General features: G+C 45.4%; 1 protein-coding gene across 11 annotated transcripts in view; it reads right to left on the bottom strand.

The window, feature by feature from the left end:
* The window catches only part of Rbms1 (RNA binding motif single stranded interacting protein 1), a 217,948-nt gene that overhangs the window by 4,443 nt on the left and 186,597 nt on the right, over positions 1-26,908 (bottom strand). For 6 of the 11 annotated variants that reach the window (XM_028867618.2, XM_028867549.2, XM_037204824.1 and 3 more), the window contains exons 6-13: positions 25,903-25,982; positions 8,712-8,827; positions 7,814-7,863; positions 7,597-7,690; positions 5,303-5,350; positions 4,364-4,414; positions 1,864-1,974; positions 757-837 (exon numbers count right to left, since the gene is read on the bottom strand). In XM_028867618.2, coding sequence (XP_028723451.1) covers positions 757-837; positions 1,864-1,974; positions 4,364-4,414; positions 5,303-5,350; positions 7,597-7,690; positions 7,814-7,863; positions 8,712-8,827; positions 25,903-25,982 — 631 coding nt within the window. The remainder of the gene's footprint in view (positions 1-756; positions 838-1,863; positions 1,975-4,363; positions 4,415-5,302; positions 5,351-7,596; positions 7,691-7,813; positions 7,864-8,711; positions 8,828-25,902; positions 25,983-26,908) is intronic. The other 5 variants (XM_028867677.2, XM_028868026.1, XM_028867823.2 and 2 more) reach the window with 3 other exon arrangements.

Here is a 26,908-nt window from a genome sequence, read left to right on the forward strand (position 1 = left end):
ACTATGCTTCCTGTCCACTCGTAATTCAGATGTCAGACTTCTACAGATGCAATATATTCTAAGATACTAACCAAGAGTAGTTGGCTGTAAAATCAGGGAGAGTTGTCCCTCACGATTGTTGCAACTTAGGAATACCAGTTTTTCTTTTTCCATCATCTGAATTATGACCCGTTTCTTTCTATAATAACTATTACCACTGATTCAATCTTTAGAACTAGAATTGCAAACCCCAATTTTATCTTAATGTGCCTGTGAGTAAAATCTTTTGGGGTAACAAGACAGAGCCTTAAAGTACTATGAAATGTGCTACAAGATTGCAAAGTTATTTGGGGGGGGCTCTGGGGATACAATGTATCTGGATGTTGCTATACTAATTTGCATAGAGTGTGTTTTACAGTTGAAAAATGCTAAGTGCACACTCTTTCTGAACCATTTCTTTGCTTACACAGCCTAAGCTGGCCTGAACTCATGGATCCTCCTGCCTCAGCTTCTCTGGTTGCTAGGATAACAGGCATGTGCTACTATGCTATGCCTTGAGAAAATATTTGACGGTTGATAGATTTTTGTTGTTGTTACTCTTATTTCAATGACTCGGATGGCAAACAACCCACTGCCACCGTGACCACTGGGATGCTCTACACCAACCACTGCCACCGTGACCACTGGGATGCTCTACACCAACCACTGCCACAGTGACCACTGGGATGCTCTACACCAACCACTGCCACCGTGACCACTGGGATGCTCTATACCAACCTCAACGGGAACCGCTGCTGTCTGCATGTGTGTATACTGTGGCAAGTAGGCTCCTTGCATGGCTGACGTGGCAGGCATGTACTGAAAAGGAGAAGGTGATCAGGGTATGCAGCAGCAAGCCATGCAAAATTCAGATTACTGGGTTGGGGGGAGGGGTTGGGGTCGGAGATGGCTACTTAGACGACTCAAAGAAAAAACTTATATGGGTTCCCCTCAAAGCTTAATGACTGCCTATGAATGTGTCATTTGGAAGGTCAAACTGAAAACGCTGTGTTTCTTTGAATTTTTACCAACAAAAAAATGTGCCCGTGTGAAGGTCATTAAGGTTTCTCATCTGCAGTAATTCAGAATCATCATACAAATCTCTCCTCCAGAGGCCACGTTATTTTCTGGTTATCCCCCGAGGTGATGCCTCATACTATTTGTGTGGGGAGAGACCCGAAGGGACCCTTAACCGGTCCTGCGGCCCTTCTTTGTCCATTTCAGCCGTCTCATTTCCCAAAGGCAGGTGGACTCTGCAGCCGATTTCTAGGCTGTGTATTGTCCTGGATTCACTTTCCCAAGAAGCTGTTGCTGGTTTTCAGAATAAGAGGGGAAACACGCTGCCCTCTGCCCTTTGCAGCCACCACAAACACAGGCTGAGCTGGATGCCTTTGTCCATCTTTACACGTGGCCTCGTACTAACCCAGCCTCCTAACCCTGCCAGTCCCTCGGAGTGTAGGAAAACAAGCCACTACGAAAACCGCAATGCGGTGCTGGAACGCTGCAGGAAAGAACAGCAAATGCCGAGGAGACACTGCCTGTCCTTTGTGACCTGCGCATCTTATCCTCGGTGACCTGCAGCTTGTAACATGGGTTATAAAAGCTACACAGGGGCATGTGTGGGCGCTGCGTGTGTGAGGGAGATATATCCAGGTCATCCACTAATCGAGAATTTTCTGAGTCCTAGCTGACTTTGTGGAAGGCAGTGCCAGATAGGGAGAGGGCCGGACACAATCTTTGCTATCACCCTCCCCCTCAACCTATGCTCTCATTAGGGAAGACACGGGTTTCCATAATTCACTTTCCTCTATTTGCGAAAACCCAGGACATTAATTTGCCACCTACTGTTCCGGTGCTGCCTAGCGACAGATGACTCATTTGCTGGGCCAGAGGGCTGATCATGGAGGCGGGCTGTAGTGACATGGTGTGTTCCATTGAGGGAGTTAACACGGCACCCTGAGAAGGGGAGAAGAGAGCGACAAAAGACAGACTGAGAGAGAAGTAAGATTCTGTAGTTCCAATCTGCAAAGGAAAAGCCTTTGCTGAGGCAAACATGACCTCCCTCAAACTTACAAGAGGTATCCCCAATGACGACGACGACGACGACGACCCCCAAATCTCCCACACTGCTTTCCTGAAATTTTCATAAAGAGTTGAGAGGAAATGGCAGTGCTATTTCCCCCCACTGAGATCCTTGTGTCCAGCTTGACCTAACTGTAAAGCCAGGCAGGCCAGCAGAAGGGCTGTAACATGAAACAAACTCAGCCAACTTGTTTGACTATGGCAAACAAACATTGCCATGGCTGCCAGATGTTGGGTGGGTGGGGGGGGGGAGAAATAACTTTTGTTTTCTATAGCCACAACCCCCCCCCAAACAACAATGAAAATGTGATCAGCACAGCAGCTTGTTTAAACATGTTTTACAGAGAGTCATCTGGTTCAAGATGAAGTAGGTAGGAAGAGTACGTTCTTCATTTCGGGGTATTTTTCAGAACTTCCTGTCCCGTGTCTGGGAAACCAATCTTAGTAATTCCACTCCAGTTCCATGGTCACTTATTTTGCTTGGAAATTTTTTGCCATCAAAAAATCAATTCAATGTATGTAAGAAAACAGAGAAAAGAAAAGAAAAACCCACTCCTGTGATATCTTTAACAGAACCAGTATTAGCATCTAACTGAGAGCTAGATTCTGCAGAGAACATGAACCATTTCCTACTGTGGGCTCTTGATTTTAACTTAGCTTTCTACTAGAAATGGTAACTGCCCTTGCTGCCATCAACTGTAATGGCTAGAGCATGCTTTCCTGACTATGTAGCAACCAAAACTGAATTGTTTGGACATCTGTCTAAACTTCTCTACATCATCAATGGATTTTTTACCGTTCTTCCCATCTCTGCAATCACCTAATTGTTATAGCATGCTAGGATTCTGTTCTACTCCACAAACATGAACACGGGTTTGGGGATCACTGCAGCCGACTGCCCTGAAACACACTGGTGTTTACCGAGAATCAGATACCAGTCCAGGGCACGAGCAGGTGTTTCATATAGTTTGAATCTGGGTGGATAATAGTAACACAGGTCTCCTCAAAGAGGGAAATTAAAATATATACAGTACTTGCATCTAAATTCACCAAAAAGAAAATAAAAAGGATACATTTCATTTTTTAGGTTCATCATCCAAAAGCACAGAATGACAAAAATGATTCGAAGTCTAGACTATGGGGAAGGGGTTTCCTGACCTTTCTTCCTCACCCACAGGTATCACCAAAGCACTAAGGGGTCCTCAAACTAAGAGTGCACTGACTTCTAACTTTCCATATAGATCATCAAGTATTGGGACACAGACTGCCGTGGGAATGTGTGGATGGGTGTCATGAACACGAATGTAGGATGTGTGGACTTCTGGACATGTGTGTGTGTGCATGAGAACAGGTACAAGACACAGTTTATTTGCATCTGAATGGTTGTGTCAGCATTTCCTGTCCATCATGTGCTCCCGATTGCTACTCTACCCACATGGTCTCACACTGCCTGCCATGTCCACTGTTGAAGAATTGTGAGAGAAATCCCCATCTCATTTTAAGGCCAAGAGTTGAGTTCTTTTCCTAATCAAATGATCTGGTTTTTGTATTATAAACCTTGTGATGTATCTTGCATATGAGAATGCCTAATTTGCACTGGTAACTAGAAATGAAGGGGCCGATCGGTGGCCCTTTTGTGGCAAGTGTGTGGGTCATCATGGGTATTCTCAGTCTGACCTGTAAGTTTGTGCTACACACTTGTTTTTAACTTTTTAACTCTATGCTTAAAATTCAACAAACTGGATTTTGTGTATGTCTCAAAGACACTGTATAAAAACATCAAGTACGTTTTAAAATAACACACTAGGATAAGGAACGTTGAAATTGATGGAGAAATCATACTAGTTATGTACGAGGAATGTACTGCTGTCTTTGTCCTGACACCGATGAAAAGCCCTGCCTGGATCTGAACTTCCTGTCTAAATCACAAAGAATGCAACAGGGAAAAGCCGTTTCTTTCCACGCATTGCAAAATATTTAGTTACTCAACTAATGGAATCCTCCCAAACTGGCGTGAGTAGAAAAAGAATACCTTGCCTCAAACAGGGTGTATATTAAGTTCTTACATAAAAATTAATGTCTACCAATAACGCATTTTAAAACAAAGGTAACTTCAAGCTTCATAATAAGCAGGCACATTGTCATATTCTGTGTTTGAGTTTTTCCACCCCGCTCCCCCATCTTTGGTAGAGGAATTTTAACTCAACAGGTTACACACATAGCTTCCATAGAGGACATAAAGTCATTGACTTGAGAAACTTACAGGATGCTGTAGGATGTATGGTTGAGGTTGCATCCAAGAAGGACTTTGCACCTAGAAAAGGGAGGATTTTGAAAGAAACATTGATTTCTACTGCAACTATCATCTAATTCTCTACAATTCTTTTTAATCGTGTTAAAAATCTACAGAAGGAAGATAAGGAGAAAATACTATCAATGATTACAAAGGTTAAGGCAGTTAGAGTTCCTGACAAACTGGTCACTCTAAATGAGATGAAACGATCATTCAGAACCAATGTCAGCTTGCCCACTCAGTCCGTATTTACTGAATATTAGGGACCAAGGAGCAGAAGGTGGGTAAGGCATGGATGGGCTTCATCCCTGATAAAGATACTGTCTAAGGGAAGGAAATAAACATGTAAACAGTCCAAATTAGTCAAGTGTTATAATCAAGGTATGAACTACGTTTTTAGGAATACTGATGAATGAGGATTAATTGTAGAACATTTCATTAGAAACTAACCCTCCAAGCACATACTATTTATTAAGAACTACCAAATGCAATCTCTTTGACAATCAGGAAAACAAGTTTAGAAATTTTGTGTAGCCCTCAACAATTTCTAGTTAGTGAGGAAAAAAGAATGTCTGAAATGCAGACCTAGGATATTAAATGGGAGGGAATGAGATCTTGATATCAACAGTTAAGTTAAAAGGGCATCCACACAGTAACCCTCCAAACTGAGCAATCAGACATGAGGGCCGGGCTTTCTGGCGGGAAGGAGATGAACCTTCTGCCACGGAAGAGAGGAGTCGTCTGTGTCTCGATGCCCATGGCTTTTCAAGGTCTATGGACCGTGTAAGATTCATTATCTTCCAGTTCTTAGGAGACCCCTCCTGCATCCTGTCCCTGAGTGTTAACTTCAGAGGTTCTACAGAGAGAGCGCGGGGAAGAGTCATGGGGAAAGAACGTAGCGCCATTTACCTTGGTAGCAGGGCCCCGATACTTGTTTTCTCTGGTTTCCTTTGCCACCTAAGGCAGACCAAAGTTAAGTGCTTCTGCCTTGTTAACATTGCAGTTACCTGGACTGCAGCCTTTCCCACTGGGGTACTGGTGCTCTCTTGCGGATGCCACTCTCTCAAATCCAACTGCATAAGCATATGGTGGTTTAGTGGAGAAAGCCAACTCCAACATGGGTGTGGGCCCTCACAGACACATCACGAGAGGCAAGCAGCCCCCTGTAAACCCCGATCTGGGCCAGACGTCCCCCATGTTTATAGGCTTCTGTGGTTATAACTGTCTAAACACTTGTAGTATTATCGGGTTAGGGAGCAATGACATTGAACCCCGTGTTTTTATTCTCAGCAGCTAAGCAGCCAGCCAGTTTCTATTCCTCAACGTTCCCTACTTATAAAATGGGAATAACAATCCGTGAATGTTTTACCATTGGTTCTTTGAACACCTGAAATAAAAAGAGCCCCCACCCCAAACTAATTGTACATAAACAACATTTTTCGAACACCTTAAAGGGGACCATGGATTACTTGGGGGCACATCCACTCACCTCTGCTTGGCACCGACCATATAAGGATGGGCACCATCTGAGAGGCTGTGCCACTGAGCGTCAGGCAAGTGGAATAAATTCCACATGGGTCTTACAAAAACACAGCATTCCCCAAGGAGGGAATGAGGCCTGGAAATGACAGGTTGTCTGCAGCTTGCCATGTCCAGTTGGTTCCCAACATTGATCTCCTGACTTTTTATTCTATAAAATGACTGAAAGGCTAACTGCTTCAAAGGGGAAAAGCAGTGGTAGAGAGATGGATTAAGAGCTGAAATGTCTATAGCAACATGATAATGAACAGTCTTTTGTGTACTTAAGAGTGAGCTCAAACTTGTGCTGATTTTTAGCGACATAGACATGACAGAGCGCCATTTTTCAGATCATCAAAGATGACATTTTAATATCAGCTGTAAACCCTGCTTATGAAGGGAGATATACTATATCCACTCCGTCTCCCTGAGAAGCAAGAAAAAGACTGGGATCTTAACTCTTCAACCTCTGAAGAGACTTAAACAAGTGAATACTATGTTCAGAAGCCTGACACATCAGAGTTAACCCAGGGAGGAGAAAGGAAAGGAAAGGTGTGCAGAATTGGGGGGAGGGGCAGGGCCTGAACCTACAGGCTAAAGGTGGCAGACACTGCTGTGAGACTGCTTTCGGTATGCAACCTTCTAGTTTTCAACGTTATTTTAACAGCTAACTTTGATATTGCCTTATACTGACCATTACTGAAAACGTGCAATTCATATACAGTGCTGCTGCTGCCAGCTCATATTTACTGAGTATTAGTGACATACCAGGACAGCGTGGAGCTCTTCACATTTTCATTTAGTGCTCAGAACTCTCTCAAGTTTATAAGGTAGAAGCTATTATTATCCCCATTTTAAAGATGAGGAAACTGAGGTTTATGGCTACCAAACAGCACAGTTGTTAGATCAGATGCTGTAGTCCCCTAACCTCAGACATCAGGACTACAACATCTAATTCAATTTCAAAAACAGGAACACTCCAAGTTTAGTCATACGAGATCCCAGCAGTCAACAGTAGAGAACTCCTCACAGGTCAGGAGTTGAACTCAGTAACAACACTGTCTGGGCCCAGGCAGCACACCTGTTGAGGGGAAGATGGCTACAGGAAGAGAAAGACCCATGTGCCTCACGAGCCCTGTTATACCATCAGATCAGTGTTGGACAAGGAGCTTAATGAGGATTCCTCCCTCGAGTCAAAGGTAAAGTCTCCTCACAAAATAATGCAACAGGAGCTAATGGCCTCTTGTGTCTTGGTAGGGGAAGGGCCTCAACTCTCAATGGCATCAGTTAATGTCACCCATTGGAGACAATCTCTGTGTGAGCAGTTCCAACTGTCTTTTTTATCTCTTTTTGCTCATGAGTAAACAAATGGGAGCCCACACCTGCGCTCTATTTTGTGACGCTCACACGTTTCAATTTCTGGGACATGTGATAGAGGAAGTACATGGGGGCTTATCCCAATTCAAGGACCATGTGATGACTCCAACCACTTCCCTGGCTTTACATCCTCCTACACAGAGGAGCAAATCGTTACGCCAAATAAAAGGCAGCTTCTTCCAAACTAGGTCTCCAAGCTGCATCAAATTTGACTTAGATTTCATTTTTGAAACTGTTCAGAAGGTGAAGACACATAAAAATGGAGCAGAGATGCACGGTGCCCTGCTGTCGGGTCCTGAGGTACAAACCTGGTAGGCGGACACGGGAGACGCAATATAGGGTGTAAGAGAAGTTTGACTGATCATTCGGTTTGTGGCAATACTGTATGGTGAAGGGTAAAATCTAGAACAAACACAAAAGCCTTTATTAAGTCATCCTTCCAATGGAATCATTCACGGCACAATGTCTGACACTCTTCACTTTCACTGTCCCTCAAGCTACGATGCATTTATCCTAATGACGTACCCGTTATGTAGAGCAGCTGTGGTCGGGTCATACGTGAGTGTCATGCCAGCCTACAGGAAGCAGAAGGAAACGTGAAAATCCGTCTAGAAAGGCACTACTGGAAAACTGTATTTTGTAGAATCCCCGTGGCATAAGGTGATAATAGTCGCCTTTGATAAAATTGGAAGTTTCTGTTAGCCAAGCATGGGGACAAAGTCTATGAGAACTGAGCTCCACTGTGTACCCCCCACAGCAGCCATTACCACAGGGAGCTACTGAAAATTAAGTAGAAACCAATCCCTCCAGGAAAATAGCCAGGCATCACATGCTCAGAGGGCTATGTGTGGCTGTCACTGGAGACCACAGGTTTAAGACATTTTCTCCACACATTCTGGGTTCTTTATGATCTTCTTAAACGCTAAAATCCATTGAAATAAATACAAGAGAAAGCCCAATGTTGCATTAAAACACTGAATTTTTTTTAAAGCTTCAAAAGATTATTTGCCTGTTTGTTTACTTCTGAGAGAGAGAGAGAGAGAGAGAGAGAGAGAGACAGACAGACAGACAGACAGACAGACAGACAGTGTGGAGGTGGGGAGGGAAAAGCATGATCAGAATATATTGTATGGCACAACATTTTTTTTAATAAGAAAAAAATAATCCAGAATATAAAGGCAAATTCTCAGTGACAAATATACTATTTATTTTAGTGTTAAGGACAGATTCCTGAATATGATTAATGTAAATGTATTGAAAAATCAGAGCCCTCCACACTCAAACACCTTCATAGTCATCCTTTCACTACAGCGCAGTGTGGCTGTTCCCATCGTCTACCTGTCCTCCTGGGGAATGCACACTCAGGCGTCCCCTAAGTGTTCACGAGGGCACACCCACACTGAAGTTCCAAGAAAGGACTTACAAGTCTCACCTCTCCTTCTCTGTGCCATGGCCGCCCATTAGGGATGTACTTGTTTGGGTTCTGCCTCTTCTTCTGTCCTCCATCGGCAAACTTGCACAGTAACGGTTCTGTAGGAGCTGTGGACACAGGAAGACCACATGAGCGCACAACCATAGCTGTGTCCGACAACATGGGAGGGGCTTCTTCCCAGAGCACTAGTAGTGCCGAGGAGGAGGAACGCTTGGAAGGCAGGAGCTCAGGCCCTGGGACTCCAGCAGTGCCGGCTGATGTCTCTGAACTGGAGAGCCATGGAGAAGCCACCTCTAGACACTGCAGCACCGTGACTCTCTCCACCCTGGACCCTCTACAGTTCCACCACTGGACAGTGAGCAGAGAATCCCCAAGAGGGACCTGGAACACTCGTCTAGCTTCCCAGACCGCGCTCTGCTCCTGGCAGAGAGTAACTCATGTCCATCACACACCATGCTTCTGTTTACAGCTTTTATAGCTGTCCGTGAGAGTGGGGTCTGTCTGTCTTTTCTCCCTGTCTGTTTAGTTATCACCATGTCCCCAGTGCCTACTCTGTACAGTGGTCACTCTGTAGGCATTTATTACATGCTGGTTCCATCAATAGATAAATACGGACAGGGCCCGTTTGTACTAACAAGAGCCGTGGGGCTGCAGAGACAGTTTAGTAGTTAAGACACCTGCTGCTCTTGCAGAGAATCCAAGTTTGGTTCTCAGCAGCACGTACCAGGTGGCTTAAAATCACCGTATTTAACTCCAACTACAGGGGAGCCAATGGCCTTTTCTAGCCCGTGAGGACACACACAAGCATGTGAGCACACGTATGTGTACATACACATGAATGAAATTTTTAAGTTACAAACACCTGCCCTTATTTAAAGGTTCTTCCGTGTCTCATACCCTCCCACTTAGTTGTTTTACCATTCATTCACTGTGATCCACAGAAACCTAAGAAATGAACGCTCAAAAAAAAAAAAAAAAAAAAAAGACAGACATCGAAAATGAGACGCAGGTGGCACAGAGGCCATCCTTGGCTTTCCCTCCCCTTGGCTTTCCTGTGACAGACACACCAGCACGTTCCTGGAGTCCTGTGTTTTCCTGTACGCCTCTAGTTCTGCAATAAAGGCTCTCGCACCTTCCTGCCTGGCTCCCACACTCAGTCCTTTGTCTCCTGTAGAACCACGATTACTCCTTTCAAGTTCCTTTTCAAAGTTAAATAACCACAAAGAGAAAAACATTACTGGTGGAGAATTGACTCCTTTCTCCTTCGCCTCTTCTTATCCTAATTCATCTCTGATTTTATATCACTATTACCCACCCACTAATGACAGGGTAGAGGCAAGAGCGTCTTACCACCTACAACACACCAACACAATACCTGCTGTCATCCCTCCCCAGTGTCTGGCACTCCCAGTGTGTCCCTTGGCTGCCCCAGAAGTAAGTAAAGCTCCTCTAAGAGGGTGCACTACGGTGTGGATGTAGTTCATCTTCCTCTGGTTCAAGTTTAGTCTGCAGCGTGACAAGGCGGGGCCTGGCAGGAAGCTCTTAGGTCACTGGGGCCACGCCCTCAGAGGCAGCTAACGTGGTTCCCATGAGTTCTCAAGCTTTCCCAAGAGTGAGCCCCACCCCCAAAGAGATCACTGGCTTTGCCACATGATCCTCACTGGAGTTGAGCTGTGGATGACACCAGGCCCTTCAACTTCCTGAACGATGACCTAAATAACCCCCTTGTTTATAAAGCCACTCCGCATCAGGTATTTTGTTATGGTAATGAAAATGGACTGATATAGGATAGGAAGAGCTAATAATAAAACTGTTAGGTGTCTGATGAAAAAATATCATGCACCTTCTTGTTTACCTTCTGATTCTAACTCTTCCACCCCAGGCTTTCATGAATAAGGAATCAGGACGATGGAAGATGGATGGGCAGAGGTCAAAATTCCCCAAAATGGAACTAAACTATACTACTTGTCCAACTGATACAAGGTGGTGATTTTTGGAAGTTCTACCTAATAATCACAGAAGGTAAACATTTTGATACAATGGGTCAGGACAACTTTGTAATAATCATGACCAACGGGCCTTTTAACTCCACAACTGGACTACCATGGGGCAGATGGGAGCCAGAGTTGAGATTATGGCATCCCAGCAAAAGAGGCAGATAAAAGACACGCCCTCCTGAGAGAAGGGACTTACCACATCTGCCATTCCCTTAAGTTACTCTCACCTTTGGAGGCCATTCAAAACTGGCTACTTCAATTCCGATACTAAAACCAGCCCCTCCCAGGTCCCTGTGTGAGTGAGGTTGTGGGCACGGCTGGAAGAGGCTGTGGTGGTGGAACATGACCCAGCTGATGACAAAGGACAAAGCAAGAGCTCAGCGGAGACAGGCAAAATCCACTCTGCTCAGCCCAGTGCCCTTCCAGGTTGTAAGACTTAGTTTTATATGTTCTCACAGGGCCAGGGTGAGCCTGAGAGAACCCGAGGGGCTGGACCTCTGCCCATACTCACAGTGAGGCTACACTGCCAGCAGAGGCTTTAGAAAAACTAACTCTGGGTTTACTTGGCTTGTCAGAAATGCAAACTATTTTCTTTTATTGGCATAAAATTCTCCCACAGAAAGAAGGCAGCCAGGCGGGGCTCACTCTGAAGTGCATCTCCGGTTAAGTAGCTAAGCAGCAAGGCACTTCACATAGGCTCAGTGGCCAGTGCTCTATGTGGGGATAACGTGCTTCCCATGCGTGTTTAGGCATCTAGATTCCGCCCTGTCAGAACGAAATCCTAGGCGATAGTAACCGTATGGTGTGGAGGTGAAGGTCCAGAGATGGTGGGTTTGTAAGTATACCATCCAACATGAAATGAACAGAATGGGAGTAGCTCTTTTTCAAAGGGAACTATATTTACTCTATTATTCTGTGCTGGCATTAAGATTTTTTTCTCTAAAAGAGAGTGCCTCATACTCCAGGGGAAACAAGAGAAATCCCAGCAGCTTCCTTGACTATCAAAAGTCTCTTTGCTCTGCTTAGCTTGGTGTCTACTATGTGTTAGGTCCACAAGAGCAGGGTGTACAGTAATCCATAAATCGCAGCTTCCTCAGGGCTTGCGTTCAGTGTGGATGAGGACGTGCCGTCTTATGAAAGCCGGTTTGGTCATTAACAGGATGGAACACTGAGTGTAGACACATGCGCTTTAATAAAAATGCCCCACTGGAACAAATACAGATGCAAGCCCAGCTGTTACTCTTTCCTGACACTGCTCCACTGTCTTGGGGGGGCATTGTTAAGAATGAGCCCATGATTACGAGCTCTTAATGCCTGATTTACCATAAAGACCACCCACTTGCTTTAGAAAAAGCAAGTCACACAAAGTTAGGGGATTTCCTGGTGTTTTTAGCCACCAAGGTTTTAATTCACTGTAACTGACAGTTGTCTTGACATTGTGCAACAGTTGGATGAGTTTGGTTAGACTTTTTTGGGGGGTGGGAAAATAAAAAGTAGGCCAGGTTTTTTGGACTTTGTGTGTGTGTAAACTTGTTACAGACAGGCGGCCTCACTTCATCAGCCTCTCTGGTGCTTCCCAGATACAGGAGCGCAGTGCAGGTCCTTAGCTTGCCTCTGGGAGCCTGAAGTACAGGCTGAAGAATCAGGAGCTCGTGCGTGATGTCAGCTTGGTCTGCAGCAGAGACACTTCAGGCAGCCTCCGTACTGTCTTTCAGAAAGGAGATGTGGAGGGCACAAATGACATGCCGGAAGTAGCAGCAGTGTGGCCCGAGCAATAGTTAAGTTTGGCTGGGTGAACTTTACAAGATTAGTATGTGACAGTCAATCTTTAATGGGATCATTTTTCTAGAATAACAATTCTTTATGATTTTCATTATTTTTAATTATATGCATGTACATGTGCATGTGCCCATGGAGGCCAGAGACTGCTGGGTTCCTTGGAATCAAAAGCAGTTGTGAGCCGGCCAGCATGCGTTCTGGGAACTTAAGTCCTCCATAAGAGCTCTTAACTGCTGAGCCAACTCTCCAGCCTCTTGAATAGCAATGCTTTACCCTTGTGTGTAAAGGCTAACTACAGAGTTCTGAAGAATGGTTTCTGTGTGTGCTGTTCACATGGGCATGGAAGCCTGCTGGGGATGTCTGTTATCTCCCTCATCTTTCTCCACCTTATTTTTGGAGCCCCAGAGATACTCATGTCTCTGCCTCCTCAGTACTGAGACTGCAGGCATATGCTTGCCTATGGCCTAATTTTTGTGTGGGTGCGAAGAATATGAACTCAGGTCCTTACGTTTATGGGGCCAGCAGTTTATTTACTGAGCCATCTCTCTAGCCCTCAATGCATTGTTGTTAATCTACTTCACATAAAGACAGCATATAAATATATAAACTACCCTGAACCAATGGACTTTCCCAAGTATGCAAGTACTCTTAGGCTGAATGTACCTTTAATAATCGTGAGCTCTAACATCTTGTGTGATTTTCCAGGTCACAATCTCTTATTACCCAACCCATGAAAGTTATTATTTTTCTTTTTTCTTTTTTTTCTTTCTTTCTTTCTTTCTTTCTTTCTTTCTTTCTTTCTTTCTTTCTTTCTTTCTTTCTTTCTTTCTTTCTGTCTCTCTCTCTCTCTCTCTCTCTCTCTCTCTCTCTCTCTCTCTCTCTCTCTCTCTCTCTCTCTCGGGGTTCAAGACAGGGTTTCTCTGTGTAGCTTTGTGCCTTTCCTGGATTGCTCTGTAGACCAGGCTGGCCTCGAACTCACAAAGATCCGCCTGCCTCTGCCTCCCAAGTGCTGGGATTAAAGGCGTGTTATTTTCTTATGCATCGGAACCAACAGGAACATGCACCTTTCAAATTCTGACAACTATAGTGTTACCTGGAACACTGCTAAGGGCCCCAGGCAGTACCACAGACAGACACTGAGCTCATATTTCCTGGCATCTCCTGAGAGCCATCTAAGGTAATGGCACTATTGGTTCCTCCTATGTTTCAACAGAGCTGGAGCTCTTTACATGCCTGTGGTGCTGACACTCCCTAAGGGAGCAGGAGTAGCTATACCCACAATGCCTTGCTGCAGTCTCTATCATGTATTTATCACGCTCCTCAAGCTCAGACTGGGATGGTCTGTGCACAGTTGCCTTCCTTGACATTCACACTAAACATCACTCCTGGGTGCCTGTTGTGAGCACTGTGGTGCAGAATGGGATCTTTGCCAGTCCCTGTGTTCACCTAGCTACCTGGCCTCCTGGGGTCCGTTCTGCAGTTCACAAGAGAATAGACCATTCCCCGCCCCCCTCCCCTGTGCATCCTAAATGAGGTTTTCTTCTTGCTTTCATGCTCAGATGCTGACAGCAGTAACAGCTGGAGAGCCTTCTCTTTCCATACCCCCCATTTTTCTAGTTATTTAGTATATGATCTTAGCCATCATATTGCAAATTGTAAACTGTCCTTGACAAGCTTCTTCCCCCAATCTGGAAGACCAGTATCAGCCACCTCAATCAGTTCTGATAATGATGGCTACTTGAAAAATGCCGTATCACAGGGAGCTGACCCCAGGAGAGAGAAAAATGGAAGTTCCCAGAAGCTACAGGAATCATTTTTACTATAGGAGCTTTTCCCATCTTTATACTTCAGCCGGCCTCAGCTGCCTTTAAATTGAATTTTTTTTTTTCTTTTTAAATATCTGCTTCACTGTGAAGCAGAAAAATAAGTCAGGACTTGGTTGTGGGTTCCCCAGAAAATCTGACCCCTGGTATTAGAACAAACATCAGAATTCTGCTCTGCTTTACAGCAGCTGGGCACTGTCCCCTGCATGCTCTTAGAATTCAGAAAGCAGGTAACACCACATGGCTGCTAATGTTGAGACACACCGTAATCCAGTGATCTGTATTTGGAGGAAGTTACCAGACTATCTCGACTCTATTGTGAGTTCATGGCTGAAAATGGAGCAATTTCTAAAATATTTGTTGTGACCTAAAGTTGTAATCTTAGTGTTCTGTGTGTGTAACTCATTGGATATGCTGTTCAAGTATTACTGAATGCAGTGAAGTATGAGAGGATGACCTTAGCAGTTTATGATGTGGAAAACTGTGCAGACACGCTGGAGCTTTTGTAGAAATGCTGAGAAAAATCTGGTATCCTTCATTAGGTTTTTGTCAACTTGACACACACTAGAGTCACTTAAGGGGATATCAAATGAGAAAATGCTCCCATCAGATTGGCCTGTGGAAGCCTTTCTTGATTGATGATTGGTGTAGGAAGGGCCAGCTCACAGGGGAGAGGGGACAGTGCCACTCACTCCTGGGCCTGTGGTCTTGGATGGCGTAAGAAAGCAGGCTGATCCAGGAGTCTAGTCAAGGAGAGAGAAGAGGGAATCTATGAGCAAGGGGCATCAAGATCATGATGGGGAAACCTACAGAGACAATCAAACCAAACTAGTGGGAACTCACGAACTTTAGACCAACAGCTATGGAGCCTGCCTGGGACTGGACTAGGCCCTCTGCATATCGAGACAGTTGTGTAACTTGATCTGCTTAAGGCCCCCCTTGGCAATAGGATCACAATTCATCCTTGGTGCATGAGCAGGCTTTTTGGAGCCCACTACCTATGATGGGACACCTCACACAGCCTTGAGGTAGGAGAGGGGCTTGGACCTGCCTCTACCAAGTGTACCTCCCCATGGGAGGCCTTACCTTCTTGTAGGAGGGAATGGGGGTGGGTGGGTTGGGACAGAGAGGCTGGAGGGGCAGGAGGAGGGAAGAGGAGGATCTTTGATTGGTATGTAAAATGAATAAAATTTTTTTCTAAAAAAAAAGATATTTAAAAAAAGCAAGCAGGCTGAGCAAGCCATGGGGTGCAAACGAGGTGAGCAGCACCCCTCCATGGCCTCTGCTTCAGTCCTTGAGTCCCCTCAGTGACTTGAGAGTTATAAGGTGAAAATCAAGCCTGTCTTCCCCAGGTTGCTTTTGGTCATGGTGTCTCATCACAACAGAAACTCTCCCCAGAACATCTGGTATGAATTACAGGGAAGAGAAGAAGCATTTTCACAAACTCTTCTTTACTGGCTGTGTGGCCGAAGACAGCACATCACACTTCGGATGCACAAAGAGACCCAGAGTTGTTGACTGTAATTCTAGCCTCTACATGCTTATGGTTCCAAGGCTTAAAATGAATATAGAAAAAATGCTTCATAAGCAAAAGCAGAACTCCATGTAGGCTTTCTCTTTATCCTAGGAAGCCCTGTAAAGCTCTGGACAATTTCAAGACCTTAGCCACACTGGGTTTTGAGATGAGATAATATGGAAGACTTTCAAATGGGATGGATATTGTTGGCATTCCATATTACTGTGAGACTATACAAAAAAATGTTACGGCCAGCCATGCATACATGAAGTGTTTTTTATGATTAGCTTTTAAAATATGATTTTTTATTAAAAATTTAAAAAATGTATTTATTACAAGTTAAAAATATACCTCAACTAGGAATATGCCAGAAATTACCCAGGCAGGCTTTGCTCCTAAAATGTTCCTCGTGAGCAACCATTAATGATTACTCATCTTCTACATACATACTGCTTCCTGTTTTGCCCTGTTTCTGGCCAGCTGAGGGGCACAGCTGTGGCTTTGCCCTGTGGGTGTATCTTTTCCAGGGCTCACGTGGCAGGACCTGGTGGCCCCACCTGCTTTTGTCTCAGACACAGGTGTGAGGAAAGCGATACTGGCAACTTATTCACATTTGCCTCATTTTTATTGGGTTTTTGGCCTTTTTTTATTAATTAAATTTATCCATTTATTTTACATCCTGACCTTCTCTCCTCCCTTCCCCCCCACCTCCCCTCAATCCACTCCTTCTGTTTCTATTCAGAAAGGGACAGACCTCCCATGGGTTCTGATTCTTAACTAGACTTCCTTTTCACTTCATTTCTCAATCACAGGTTCTAGATCCCTAAGAGAGTGGAGTCCTGTAAGACAGAAAGCAGGACCCCACCCAACAGCAATGCTTTACTCTTCCATGTCTGTGGGTTTTTCTAAGTGTTTGCAGATGACTCATTTTTACAATCTCCAACAGTAGGTCTGTCTCCTTCTTTCTATTGTGGGCCTTCCCTACCTCATCCAAGACCCATCTGTTTAAGGGCTACACAGTGCTCGATTTGAAAATGGGTCAGAGTTTCTGCAACATACCCAACGGTTCTATACTGGTGATTACATTGTATCCTGGTTAGGACACTGGGTCCAGGTTAGTCCTCCAGGGTTTGAAACTTACTAGCTAAAGCCTGTAAGCCATTCGGGGTCTCTGCTTTCATCACCTGTGGAATGGGGGTGACAGTACCTTCTTTCAGGGGTTGTTCCAGTTAACACAGTGCTTAAAACTGTTTGGTGAATGTCACCTACTGCAATCAGGACTGTGACAATGAGAGCATTCCGTAAGTCACTGCTTTTCTCACTTTTGAACTAAGGTACTTTCTCAGGAGACTTGTGGTTCATTCAGAAGTTAGCAATGTTTGTGTGGATTGCCCGCTGTCACAGGATTTGATTATGAGATTCAAGGAGCGCCTAGAATGAAGACATGTTCAGGCTGGGTCAGGGTAAATTTACTGGCAAATGTCTTTTAGAAGGTTGCTTTAGTAATGCCTACATATTCTACCCAAGATGACTGGGCTTTAACACAGCTTCTCCACTTCTTGTTCTTTAGAGGAAGAACTCAGTAAGACCCCGGTTTGCAGGGCTGATGAGGGCTGGACTCACTGGGGAATGCAGCCCTGCACATCAGCTCATCCCAAGTGGTGTTGGGCATGGAGCACACACGGATGGAAACACAGCCGTGTGGGCAGCGGTTGACACTGATCTGTGGGTGTGCATGTCTGGAGGACAGCAGTGGGCAGTGTGGAATTGCTTCTCTCCGCCCACTACGTGGGTTCTAAGGACTGATCTCAGATCATTAGGACTGGTGGCGGGTGCCTTTACCTGCTAAGCTGTCTTACCAGCCCCACTGGTGATTTTAAAAACTGACTTCCCCTCATGGTAGAGGATGATTCTGCACTGGGTCTGAAGGCAGCTGTGGTGTGGCTACGCAGCATCAGCTCTCTTGAACCATGATGATGCTTTCTTCTCACAGGTTAAACACAGTAGACTGAAACCTCCCCAACCCTGAGTCAAAATATAACTTCCCTCCTCTACAGCGTCTCTCACAGGTATTTGTCACAGCAATTCGAGGTCTCACAGGGAAGCCCTTGTTCCAGGGGCCATCCACAATCATCCCAGCACAGCAGCAATACCTATTTAAGAACAACTCCAAGGTGGGGAACACTTAAACCCATGTTCCTGTAGCAGTGGGAGGGAGAGGGAGTGGGAGCACCTCCATACGTGTGATCACACCAGCCTAACGCTGCTAGAGCATCACACACACTGCCAGGTATGCTTACCATGTGGTACCCACTGCACTGGTTCCAGGACACATGGCAGTTATCCAAGCCACAGTACTCAAGTCCCTTATATGAAACCGTGTCTGCACAGAGCCTTTACTTGCTCTTCTGTATACAGCTTTGGATTACTTAACTCCCACGGTGATGTAAATGCTATGTAAACAGTGACAATATTGTTGTATTAGATAGGGACTAATGAAAATGTTCAGTACATATGAAATTTTTTTCCTGAATATTTCTATCCATGGTTGGTTAAACTGATGTATGTGGAGTCTGTGGATATGGAGGAAGACTAGTGTATTTTGCCCCAGACTTGTCAAAATACTCTTTTTTTCCCCCTCTCCGCAAAGTAAGTAGAGCTAAGAAAAACACATGTTTAACTAGGCAATAGAATCCTTTGGAAAGTTCTCTCACAGTTACTCCTTCTGTCTCCTGATACTGGATGATGCCCTAGTGATACCACGATCCTCAGAGCTATGAAGATGGGTTTTAAATCTTGCTGGGTACAGGTCCAAGCTGATGGGTCAGAGGATACAGGAGCAGATGTAGAGCAAGCCGGCCCCTGGCTGCACCCAGTGCAGTCATACCCACAGTTACTCCAACCTGACGTGAACCTGCTGCATAAGACATGACCAAGTGATGCCAGCACAATGTAGACAATAGTGCATGAGTGTGCATGTGCACACTCACCCCCCCTCCTCACATAAAATGCACCAAAGAGCAAAGCCACTCTTCTTTAGCACACATGGACTTATTCAATGTGCTTCAGAGGTCCGGAGAGATGGGTGGACATGCTGTGTCCTGCAGTACCAGACACACTGTTGTCCTTGGGGAGACAGGTGGCAGCAGGGTGGCAGGGGTGTTCCCAGCTCCAGGAGTTTTCCAGCTAATGCCATAAGCATATTCTTCCTAGACAACATGCCCTCTTCCAGGAAGATAACAGAAGAACATTTGAGACAAATCCCTGAGTGCTGATCATGACCAGTGTTTGTTCCGGAGCCCAGGTGCTATTCTGGACATGAGCTCTACATAACCGAGGTTTCCCAGCCTGTTGCCTGTTTCCAATGTTCCATCAAGTGGAAAACCACTACCACATCATTTCCCCATAACAGGATTTTTGTCAATCAGTATCAAGTAGTGAGAAGCTCTACACAACTCACCAAGCAAATCTGACCTACTTCAAACCTGCACTCAAACTGAAGGTAGATCTAAAGAATAACAGCCTGGCTTCTTCAGAGGAAAGTGGGTGGGGAAGGGCGGAAGAAAAGGACTCACAAACAATTTAAAGAAGCTGTAAGAATGCACAAAAACTGTGTTTAAAAAAAGCATTCAGGCCGGGCGGTGGTGGCGCACGCCTTTAATACCAGCACTCGGGAGGCAGAGGCAGGCGGATCTCTGTGAGTTCGAGGCCAGCCTGGGCTACCAAGTGAGTTCCAGGAAAGGCGCAAAGCTACACAGAGAAACCCTGTCTCGAAAAACCAAAAAAAAAAAAGCATTCAGAAAACAGACTGTATTAAAGTTAGAGTGTGGTACCTTGGATTTTTTTTACAAAGCTATAAACATGTTCTATTATATGTCATGGCCCCAGCTAGGGTTCCCTAGCACAGCTGGTGTGGGGAACCCAATGTCACCTCAATATAAAAGCACAGGTTGATGGGTGACATAGAACAGAGTATTCAAAGATGGATTTTTTGTTTTGTTTTGAGACAGGGTCTCATTATGTAGCCTTGGATGGCTTGAAACTTACTATATAGGCTGGAGTGGTCTCAAGTGCATAAAGATCCTGCCTCTGCCTCAAGGTCATGCACCACCATGGCTGGTCTGACCTCTTCTGTTTAGCCTTCTAGAAGCTAGTCTGTATGTGTCACAGCTAAGATCAGCTCACTATTCACTTAGAACTTATCTCTGGGGGCTTTACTATGGTTTAAGTTTTCCTTTTCCTGGAGAGACTGTGACCTGGGCAGTAACTGGATCTGCCAACGGCTCAGGAGCAGTGGATCCCCTCGGAGGATCTAGCACACCAGGACGATGCTGTGTCAGGATGAGATGCTAGCTGAAGTGCATTTCTTTGCGGAACTTGGCTCCAGTGTCAACAGGCCAACTGCCAACTGTGCAAGAATCCAAGCACTCTGACAGGAACCACACTGGATAATTCTGTTTATGCCAGCTAAACAATGCGTCATCAAATAAGCCACCCTCTGACTGTGTTTATGAGATGTTACGTCTACCTAGCAATGAGCCTGCAGCATTTAAACATTCCAGAAGGCTCATTTAACGTAACCTGCCCATCTCTGACATTTTGTTTTCTACCTGATTTGATTGATAATCTCAAGCACTCTCCAGATGAGGAGAGAGCTGCCCCTGGGACACTGACTAGCATTCAAAGCTCCTCTCAGTATGTGTACAAAGTGACAAGTCCAGAGAAGCTGAAAACCATTCAGATTCCTTATGGGTTCCAACGGTGTGCTGGGGACTCGTTTTGGGAAAAAGTTGAGTTCACTGCAAGAGTGTGCTTCCAAATCTCCAACTCGGCCTGGAGGCAGTTCAACCTCATTTATATGTCAGAAGCCTCCAAACAACTCTGGGTATGAGAATGAGGGCTATATGACAGATGATCAGAGAAACCGCTCAGTGACTCCAGCAGGTACAGGGCAGTGTACAGAAATAAGAAAAACAAATGCGCCTGCCCACAACCAACTTGCAGCCTAGTCCTACACCCTTATTAGTGCATGGGAAGATCACCAAGCATTTGATCATGCTCAAGATCAACTGAGCATGATTGGGAACACAGGGATGGCTCAGTTGCAACACGACGCTGCTCCCTGCAGCCATGCTTGCAATATAGATGGGACTCATCTGGCTCTTGTACTCATGTGTCCCTTGGTACAACTGGGAGGGAACGATTCTCTATCAGCTGCAGTGTTGCCCAGACTCCTACAATCATCCCTATGCGGGTTGGAAACCACCGGGTTTCCCTTGAGTGGCTGGGAGCTGCAGTTGGTGAAACCACTTCAGAGGAGACAGTCTAATGACACCCACCAAGCCCTTTAGAGAACAAAGGAAACTGTTCACCCAATCGGTGACACTCTGTCAAGTTTCTGTCGCGGAGGGAATTGGAAGATTTTATCGCAGGCCGATACAAATGGCCCTGCTGCGTAAGAATGAACCAAGAAAAGAGGTCACAGGTAGGTGTAGATCAGTCCTTGGAAGGGACCAAAGTTGGATGGGGGTGTGTGGGATCCTGAGTATGCAGAAAGCACTCAAATTGGCACTGTGCTAAACTCACAGGGCAGGCTTCTACTAGTTTGAGGTTAAAACCTTCTCCTTCCTTTTCTTTCATCCAAGTGTTGTTGATGGAAAAAGAAAACTAACTCAGAGAACCAGAGGAAGTTCTTCCACTAGCCTGATTTCCTCAGACGCACTGTCCTTTCAGGACCTAGATTTTATGTTCCAAATGTGTGCCTATGGGCAGTTCACCTTCAACAGTGGCTTCAGAAGTGATGGGCTGTCAGGTTTTAATACTGCAAGATCAAGTGTGGCCTGCGGTACCACACAGACACACCAATTAGTTCCTCTATGAAATGAAATGGAACAGGATATGGAAAATTAAAGTGACTCTCCTCCTTCTCCTCAGTCATCCCGTTAAAGATGGAGCCTGGGAGCTCTGGGAGTGTCTATTCCCAACACCAGTTACCCATGCACAGCCTAGGAGCAGCTGCTCACTCCAGTGACGCCTGGACGGAAGGACTCGACTTTCAACATCCCTCAGGGCTTTCTGAAGGCTGTGTTCTATGTGACAAACTAAGGTACATGTATCCTCTTGCCATTTAGAGATGGGGTCTGACCAACCTTTTATGTTACTCAGGTTCTATTTGCAGGATCTACTTCTGGATTAAAGGCTTTTTTGTTTTGTTTTGTTTTTTTGTTTTGTTTTTTTTTGGTTTTTTTTTGCACATGAAAGGTGCCGGACAGACTCTGGGGGCAAAGATGCATTCAGCCAAATGGCATACTTTCCTCCCCTTCTGGGTTTCTGCATGGTTGTTTACTACAGAGTTACCCTAGTTCGGGTTAAGGTCAAGGACCTGACTGTCTCCACAGGAGCTTTTGGGTTAATTCTTACTGATGCAGCTGACTACTGCAGACGCTAGTGAGCAGGAGGCTGGAGGAACACCTTTGAAAGGACCCCTCTCCAGACTTCTACCCAAGCAAGAGTAGATCTGCAGGGCATAGGTATGTAGAGGCAGATGATGCTGCTGTCAGGAAGGACACAGACTTGTTGCTCCAGACCCAGAAATGCCTGCCGAGCAAGAAGCCTGAGAATACAGTGTGGGTAGGATATGAAAAAGGAGCAGACACTTCTCTCTTCTCCTGTTCTAACACCTTCAGTGCCTCCCTTTCAAAGCAAGGTGAAGTGGTTGCTGAATCCTGAGACACTGCGTGCTGGCGGGGAGTGTGCTGGGGACTGACTGCCAAACCAGAAGGCACTTCGGTCTTTCCCGCGTACTACCCTGCTAGGACCCAGTGCCGCCTTGGTGTTATGGTGCAATGAAATTTATTAAAAATGAACCACACTGGTTGTCGCTTGGCATAGCTGAATCACTGCAAGGCATGAACATAAAGAGAGGAGAAAACTTCTTCTAGGAGCTTCCAGCAGAGTGGGACGGACACAGGTAAATGTTCAGACGGCAATGTGAATCCTTTGGGGGTTCCCCAGGCAGATGCACCCAGCTGAGTCAGAGCAGGTCCCAGGGGAAGACAGACTCAGAGAAAGTGTAGAAGGGTAAGGAGAGGGCATCCTTTTTGATAGGAAGCAAAGAGATGAAGGTGTAGAGCCATGGGAGAGAACACAGGGAGGAATGACAGAGTGCCATGTAACCTACTTGTGATTCATTACTGAGGCACAGGCCAGATGGCAGGAACGCATGGACGGCATGGAGGGACAAGGGCTCTGGTCACCATGGCCTTCGGTGTCATTCTGGGAACCCTCGGTCTTTTCTTGAGTGGTGATGGGTGTGGGAACATGGCGAAACAGAGATGCAGTTTGTCTAAAATTCTCTGGCTATTTAGGAAGCGGTGTGAGGGAGGTCAGGCCAGGCAGGACAAGCCACTGGTAGGCTGCTCTACTGAGAGATCAGGGGCACACCAGGCGGTGACAGCAGGCAGAGAGGGAAGGGGCAGAAATAATCAGGAAGAAAAATCAAGGACCTGGGTGATTATTTGAACGGGAGAGAGGAAGGGTGGAGGTGTCCACGGGAATCCGGCCCTGGGTTTCTGAGTCCACTAATGGAGGTAAAGAAGGCAACAGCACTAGCACTGAGAACACCAGGGTTGGTTCTGGAGACAGTGGACACAGGGAGACTGAGGCTCAATAGAAAGTCAGAAAGAGATGAATGACCGAGACTCACCGGAAGCAGAGACTGAAATCTCAAGACTGGATAAAATCTGTCAGAAATGTACTATGGCAGCAGCCAAACCCCTGGGGGCAGGGAAAATGACTGGTTCAAGGATGATATGGCACAGACATGTCAGTCATGAGCAAAGTGTTCAACCGTGTTTCCCTCCTTCTCTCCCCTCCTCTTTAGTAAGACATGCTAGAGATCTAACTCCCAGCACCCCAGAATGTGACCCCGATTACAGACAAAAAGAGACATCACTAGGACAGGCCATTCAACCGTCATGATTGGCGTTCTCATGACATCACTAGGGTGAGCCATTCATCTATCATGATTGGTGTTATCATGATACCACTAGGGTAGGCCATTCATCTGTCATGATTGGTGTTCTCATGACGTCACTAGGGTGGGCCATTCATCCCTTGTGATTGGTGTTCTCATAAATGAAAGGACACACAGAGGGAAGGTGATGTGAAGAGACCCAAGAAGAGGATGGGCAACTGCAAGCCAAGGAGATGCCTGGAATAGCCCCTTTCCTCACAGCCCTCAGGAGGAACTGATCTTGCATTCCTCCAGCTTGGACTTCTGGCCCTCCAAATGGTGAGTCGGTCACGAATCTACCGTTTGTGCAATTCTGTGACAGTTGTCCTAGCAAACAGAATGCTTGCCTCAAGGAATTTCAGCTACAAGCTAGGAGAAGATACCAACCTGGGCAGAACTGAGGAGTGATGGGAAGTAAGACTGCCCTTTAAAAGTGCTTTCAGGAAAACACAGACTTAACTTCGAGATCACAAAACACTAAGATGATTTCAAACACAAACGGATTATCTTCTTCTGGAAAAACCTAGTTTGCATGCCTAGTCACTAAATTCTGTGATTAAGAACATCCATGATGTCTACATTCACAATTTTTTGTTTAGAATCCTGATAGTTCTGTCAACTTGACACAACCCACAATCACCTGGGAGAAAGTGTACCAATGACTGTGGGCATGTCTGGGGGGCGGTCTTAAGTTAATCGATGTGGAAGACCCAGCCCACTGAGGGTGGCACCATTCACTAGTCAAGAGGTTCTAAACTATAGGAGAATAGAGAAATTAAGGCAAACACAAACAAGCAGGCCTGAGTTCATCCATTCTCTCCCTGCTCTTGACTGCAGATGCAATGCGAGTCCCCGCCGCCGCCACCCTGACTTTCCCACAGTGATAGAACATATCCTAGAATATTGAGCTAAGACAAACCCATTTCTGGTTGCTCTCTATAAGGGTATTTTTTTTTTTTTTTAATTTCAGCAATAGAAATGCAACTAGAATATTGACTGTGTGTCGATTTTCTTCCATTTGCTCACTAATTCGTCTCGTCGGGGACACGTTATTTTATAGATCCAAAATAAAAGTTTTTGTTTTGTTGGAAAACATGGGATATAAGCAAAGAGCAGACACAATTATAGGAGAGGAAGGCATAGCAAGGCCCCAACGGGACAACATCACAAACAGCTCTAACATCCTTCTGGAAGGAGAAAGGAGAGAGCGGGACACAGGCAGGGGCCCTTCAGTGGAGGATGCAGTAATCAAGTGGCATTGCTGGCACTCCAGATTCTGTTCATTAAACAGGAAGTGAGGTCATCTGCTCTGAGCTGTAAGCCGACTGCATGGGTGGATAAAGGGGAGGAGGGAAGATGCTGGGAAGCCTGAAGAACTGCAGGAGGAACCGTGGTGCTGAGAGTCGGGCTCATTTCCATGGTGCCACAGAGAAAGGAAATCGTCTACAGTGGCATCATTGCAGTCTCAGGGAACGTGCAAGGAAGCTGAGGCCGCCACCGCCGCTAAAAAGAGGATTGCGGCACCCAGGTAGAGACAGGAAACAGCTTAACAAGTCAATTCTCAGCAACAATAGGAGGCGCTCCTCGCATTTCAGAACAGGCCTCCCAGGAGTCTGGGCTAAGGCATAAATGCTCTGTGAGGTGAGGTGTGGTGGTTTGGATTAAAGACCACACAGGCGGAGTGACTCGGGAGCGACAGGGTGTACTTAAAGGCCATGGGAGCGGAGGTCCAGGCACTGAGGACAGAACATACTGAGCTCTCAGGGGATGTGCCCAGTCCTGGGAAGGCTACACAGCATGGTGGTGAGGTGGGTTAAAAGATGGCTGCCGGTCCAAAGAGTCAATTCTGCCATGCTTTGGGAGTCAGCTCCTTACCACTGCCGCTGACCGGCCAGTTCCTCCTGGCTGGTGCACGGTGCAAATCTTATTTGCCAATACAAACAAGTAAGCGTTAAAAAGTGAGAGGTTTTGGGTCTTCAGAGCCACTGTGTGCTGAAGTGACGTACATGCTATATCAAAGACGACTGATAAAACTTTAGGCAAAACAACATACCAGAAACTCCTGGTGGGGTCTTAATGAACTTCCCATTAAAATGACCAATTACAGCTTCGCATTTTTCTGTCGATTCCATCCTGGTCATATAAAAAGAAGAGATACATAAATAGTACACGCACAGCACCAAGAGACTTTGTATAACTATCACTTTAGGTTTAGGAAACAAAGGGAACCTCACAGAAAGCCATGGAGATGACATCGAACAAGAAGGCTTGCTCTTCCCTTAGCTGTTGATTTGGCATGTCTACAGTAAAATAACTTATCCCCAAGTTATAATTATCACAGACAGAATATTCTGAATTTTAAAAGACAGTAGATTCTACGAAGAGTGTTTCATAGCAGTCATATCAAATTATGGTTTTCTAATGGTTGGAAACTTAAAATTTAATTTATAACAATTCATAATTCAAAAAGTAATGATTTTCTTAGTCATGATTTTGTGATAAAAACAATAGTTTAGAATTTTTGTTTTAAAAATAATCTTTCCTTTTATAAACTCTCAGGGTGATGGCTTGTGTCAGTCAGAGGATGGGCCTTATGTGTTTTTAACTTTCACTCTGGGTTTAAATTTCAATTAGTGAACTTAATTATGTACTTTGTCAGCTTGACTTTGGAGGAGGAATTAAAGGCTGGGGCTTAATTTTACCGTTTATTTTCCATCTACAGGTGACTAAAAACATTTGAGAAGCACTTCTGGGGACTTAATTACTTCGACTTGCTTTTCTTCAGCAGAAACATCCAATCACCTTCCCCAAACGTATTCTATTCTGGTTCACTCAGCCACACCTTCGTTTTAAACAGCAATGCTAGGTCTTAAAAAACAGAATTCCACTGGCCTCTGTAGGGGTGGTATCACTCTGCAGGGGTGATATACTTATCAGAAGAGCACCACGGAAGAATGACATGTGGCTGGACCACTAAAGGTCTTGCCTAAAGCCTTGTCCCCGATGAAGTAGTAAGTATGTACTACTGATACTGCTGCAAGGAGATGTGGGCTTTATTC

This window comes from Peromyscus leucopus, chromosome 4, assembly GCF_004664715.2.
Source record: "Peromyscus leucopus breed LL Stock chromosome 4, UCI_PerLeu_2.1, whole genome shotgun sequence".
Taxonomy (NCBI): domain Eukaryota; kingdom Metazoa; phylum Chordata; class Mammalia; order Rodentia; family Cricetidae; genus Peromyscus; species Peromyscus leucopus.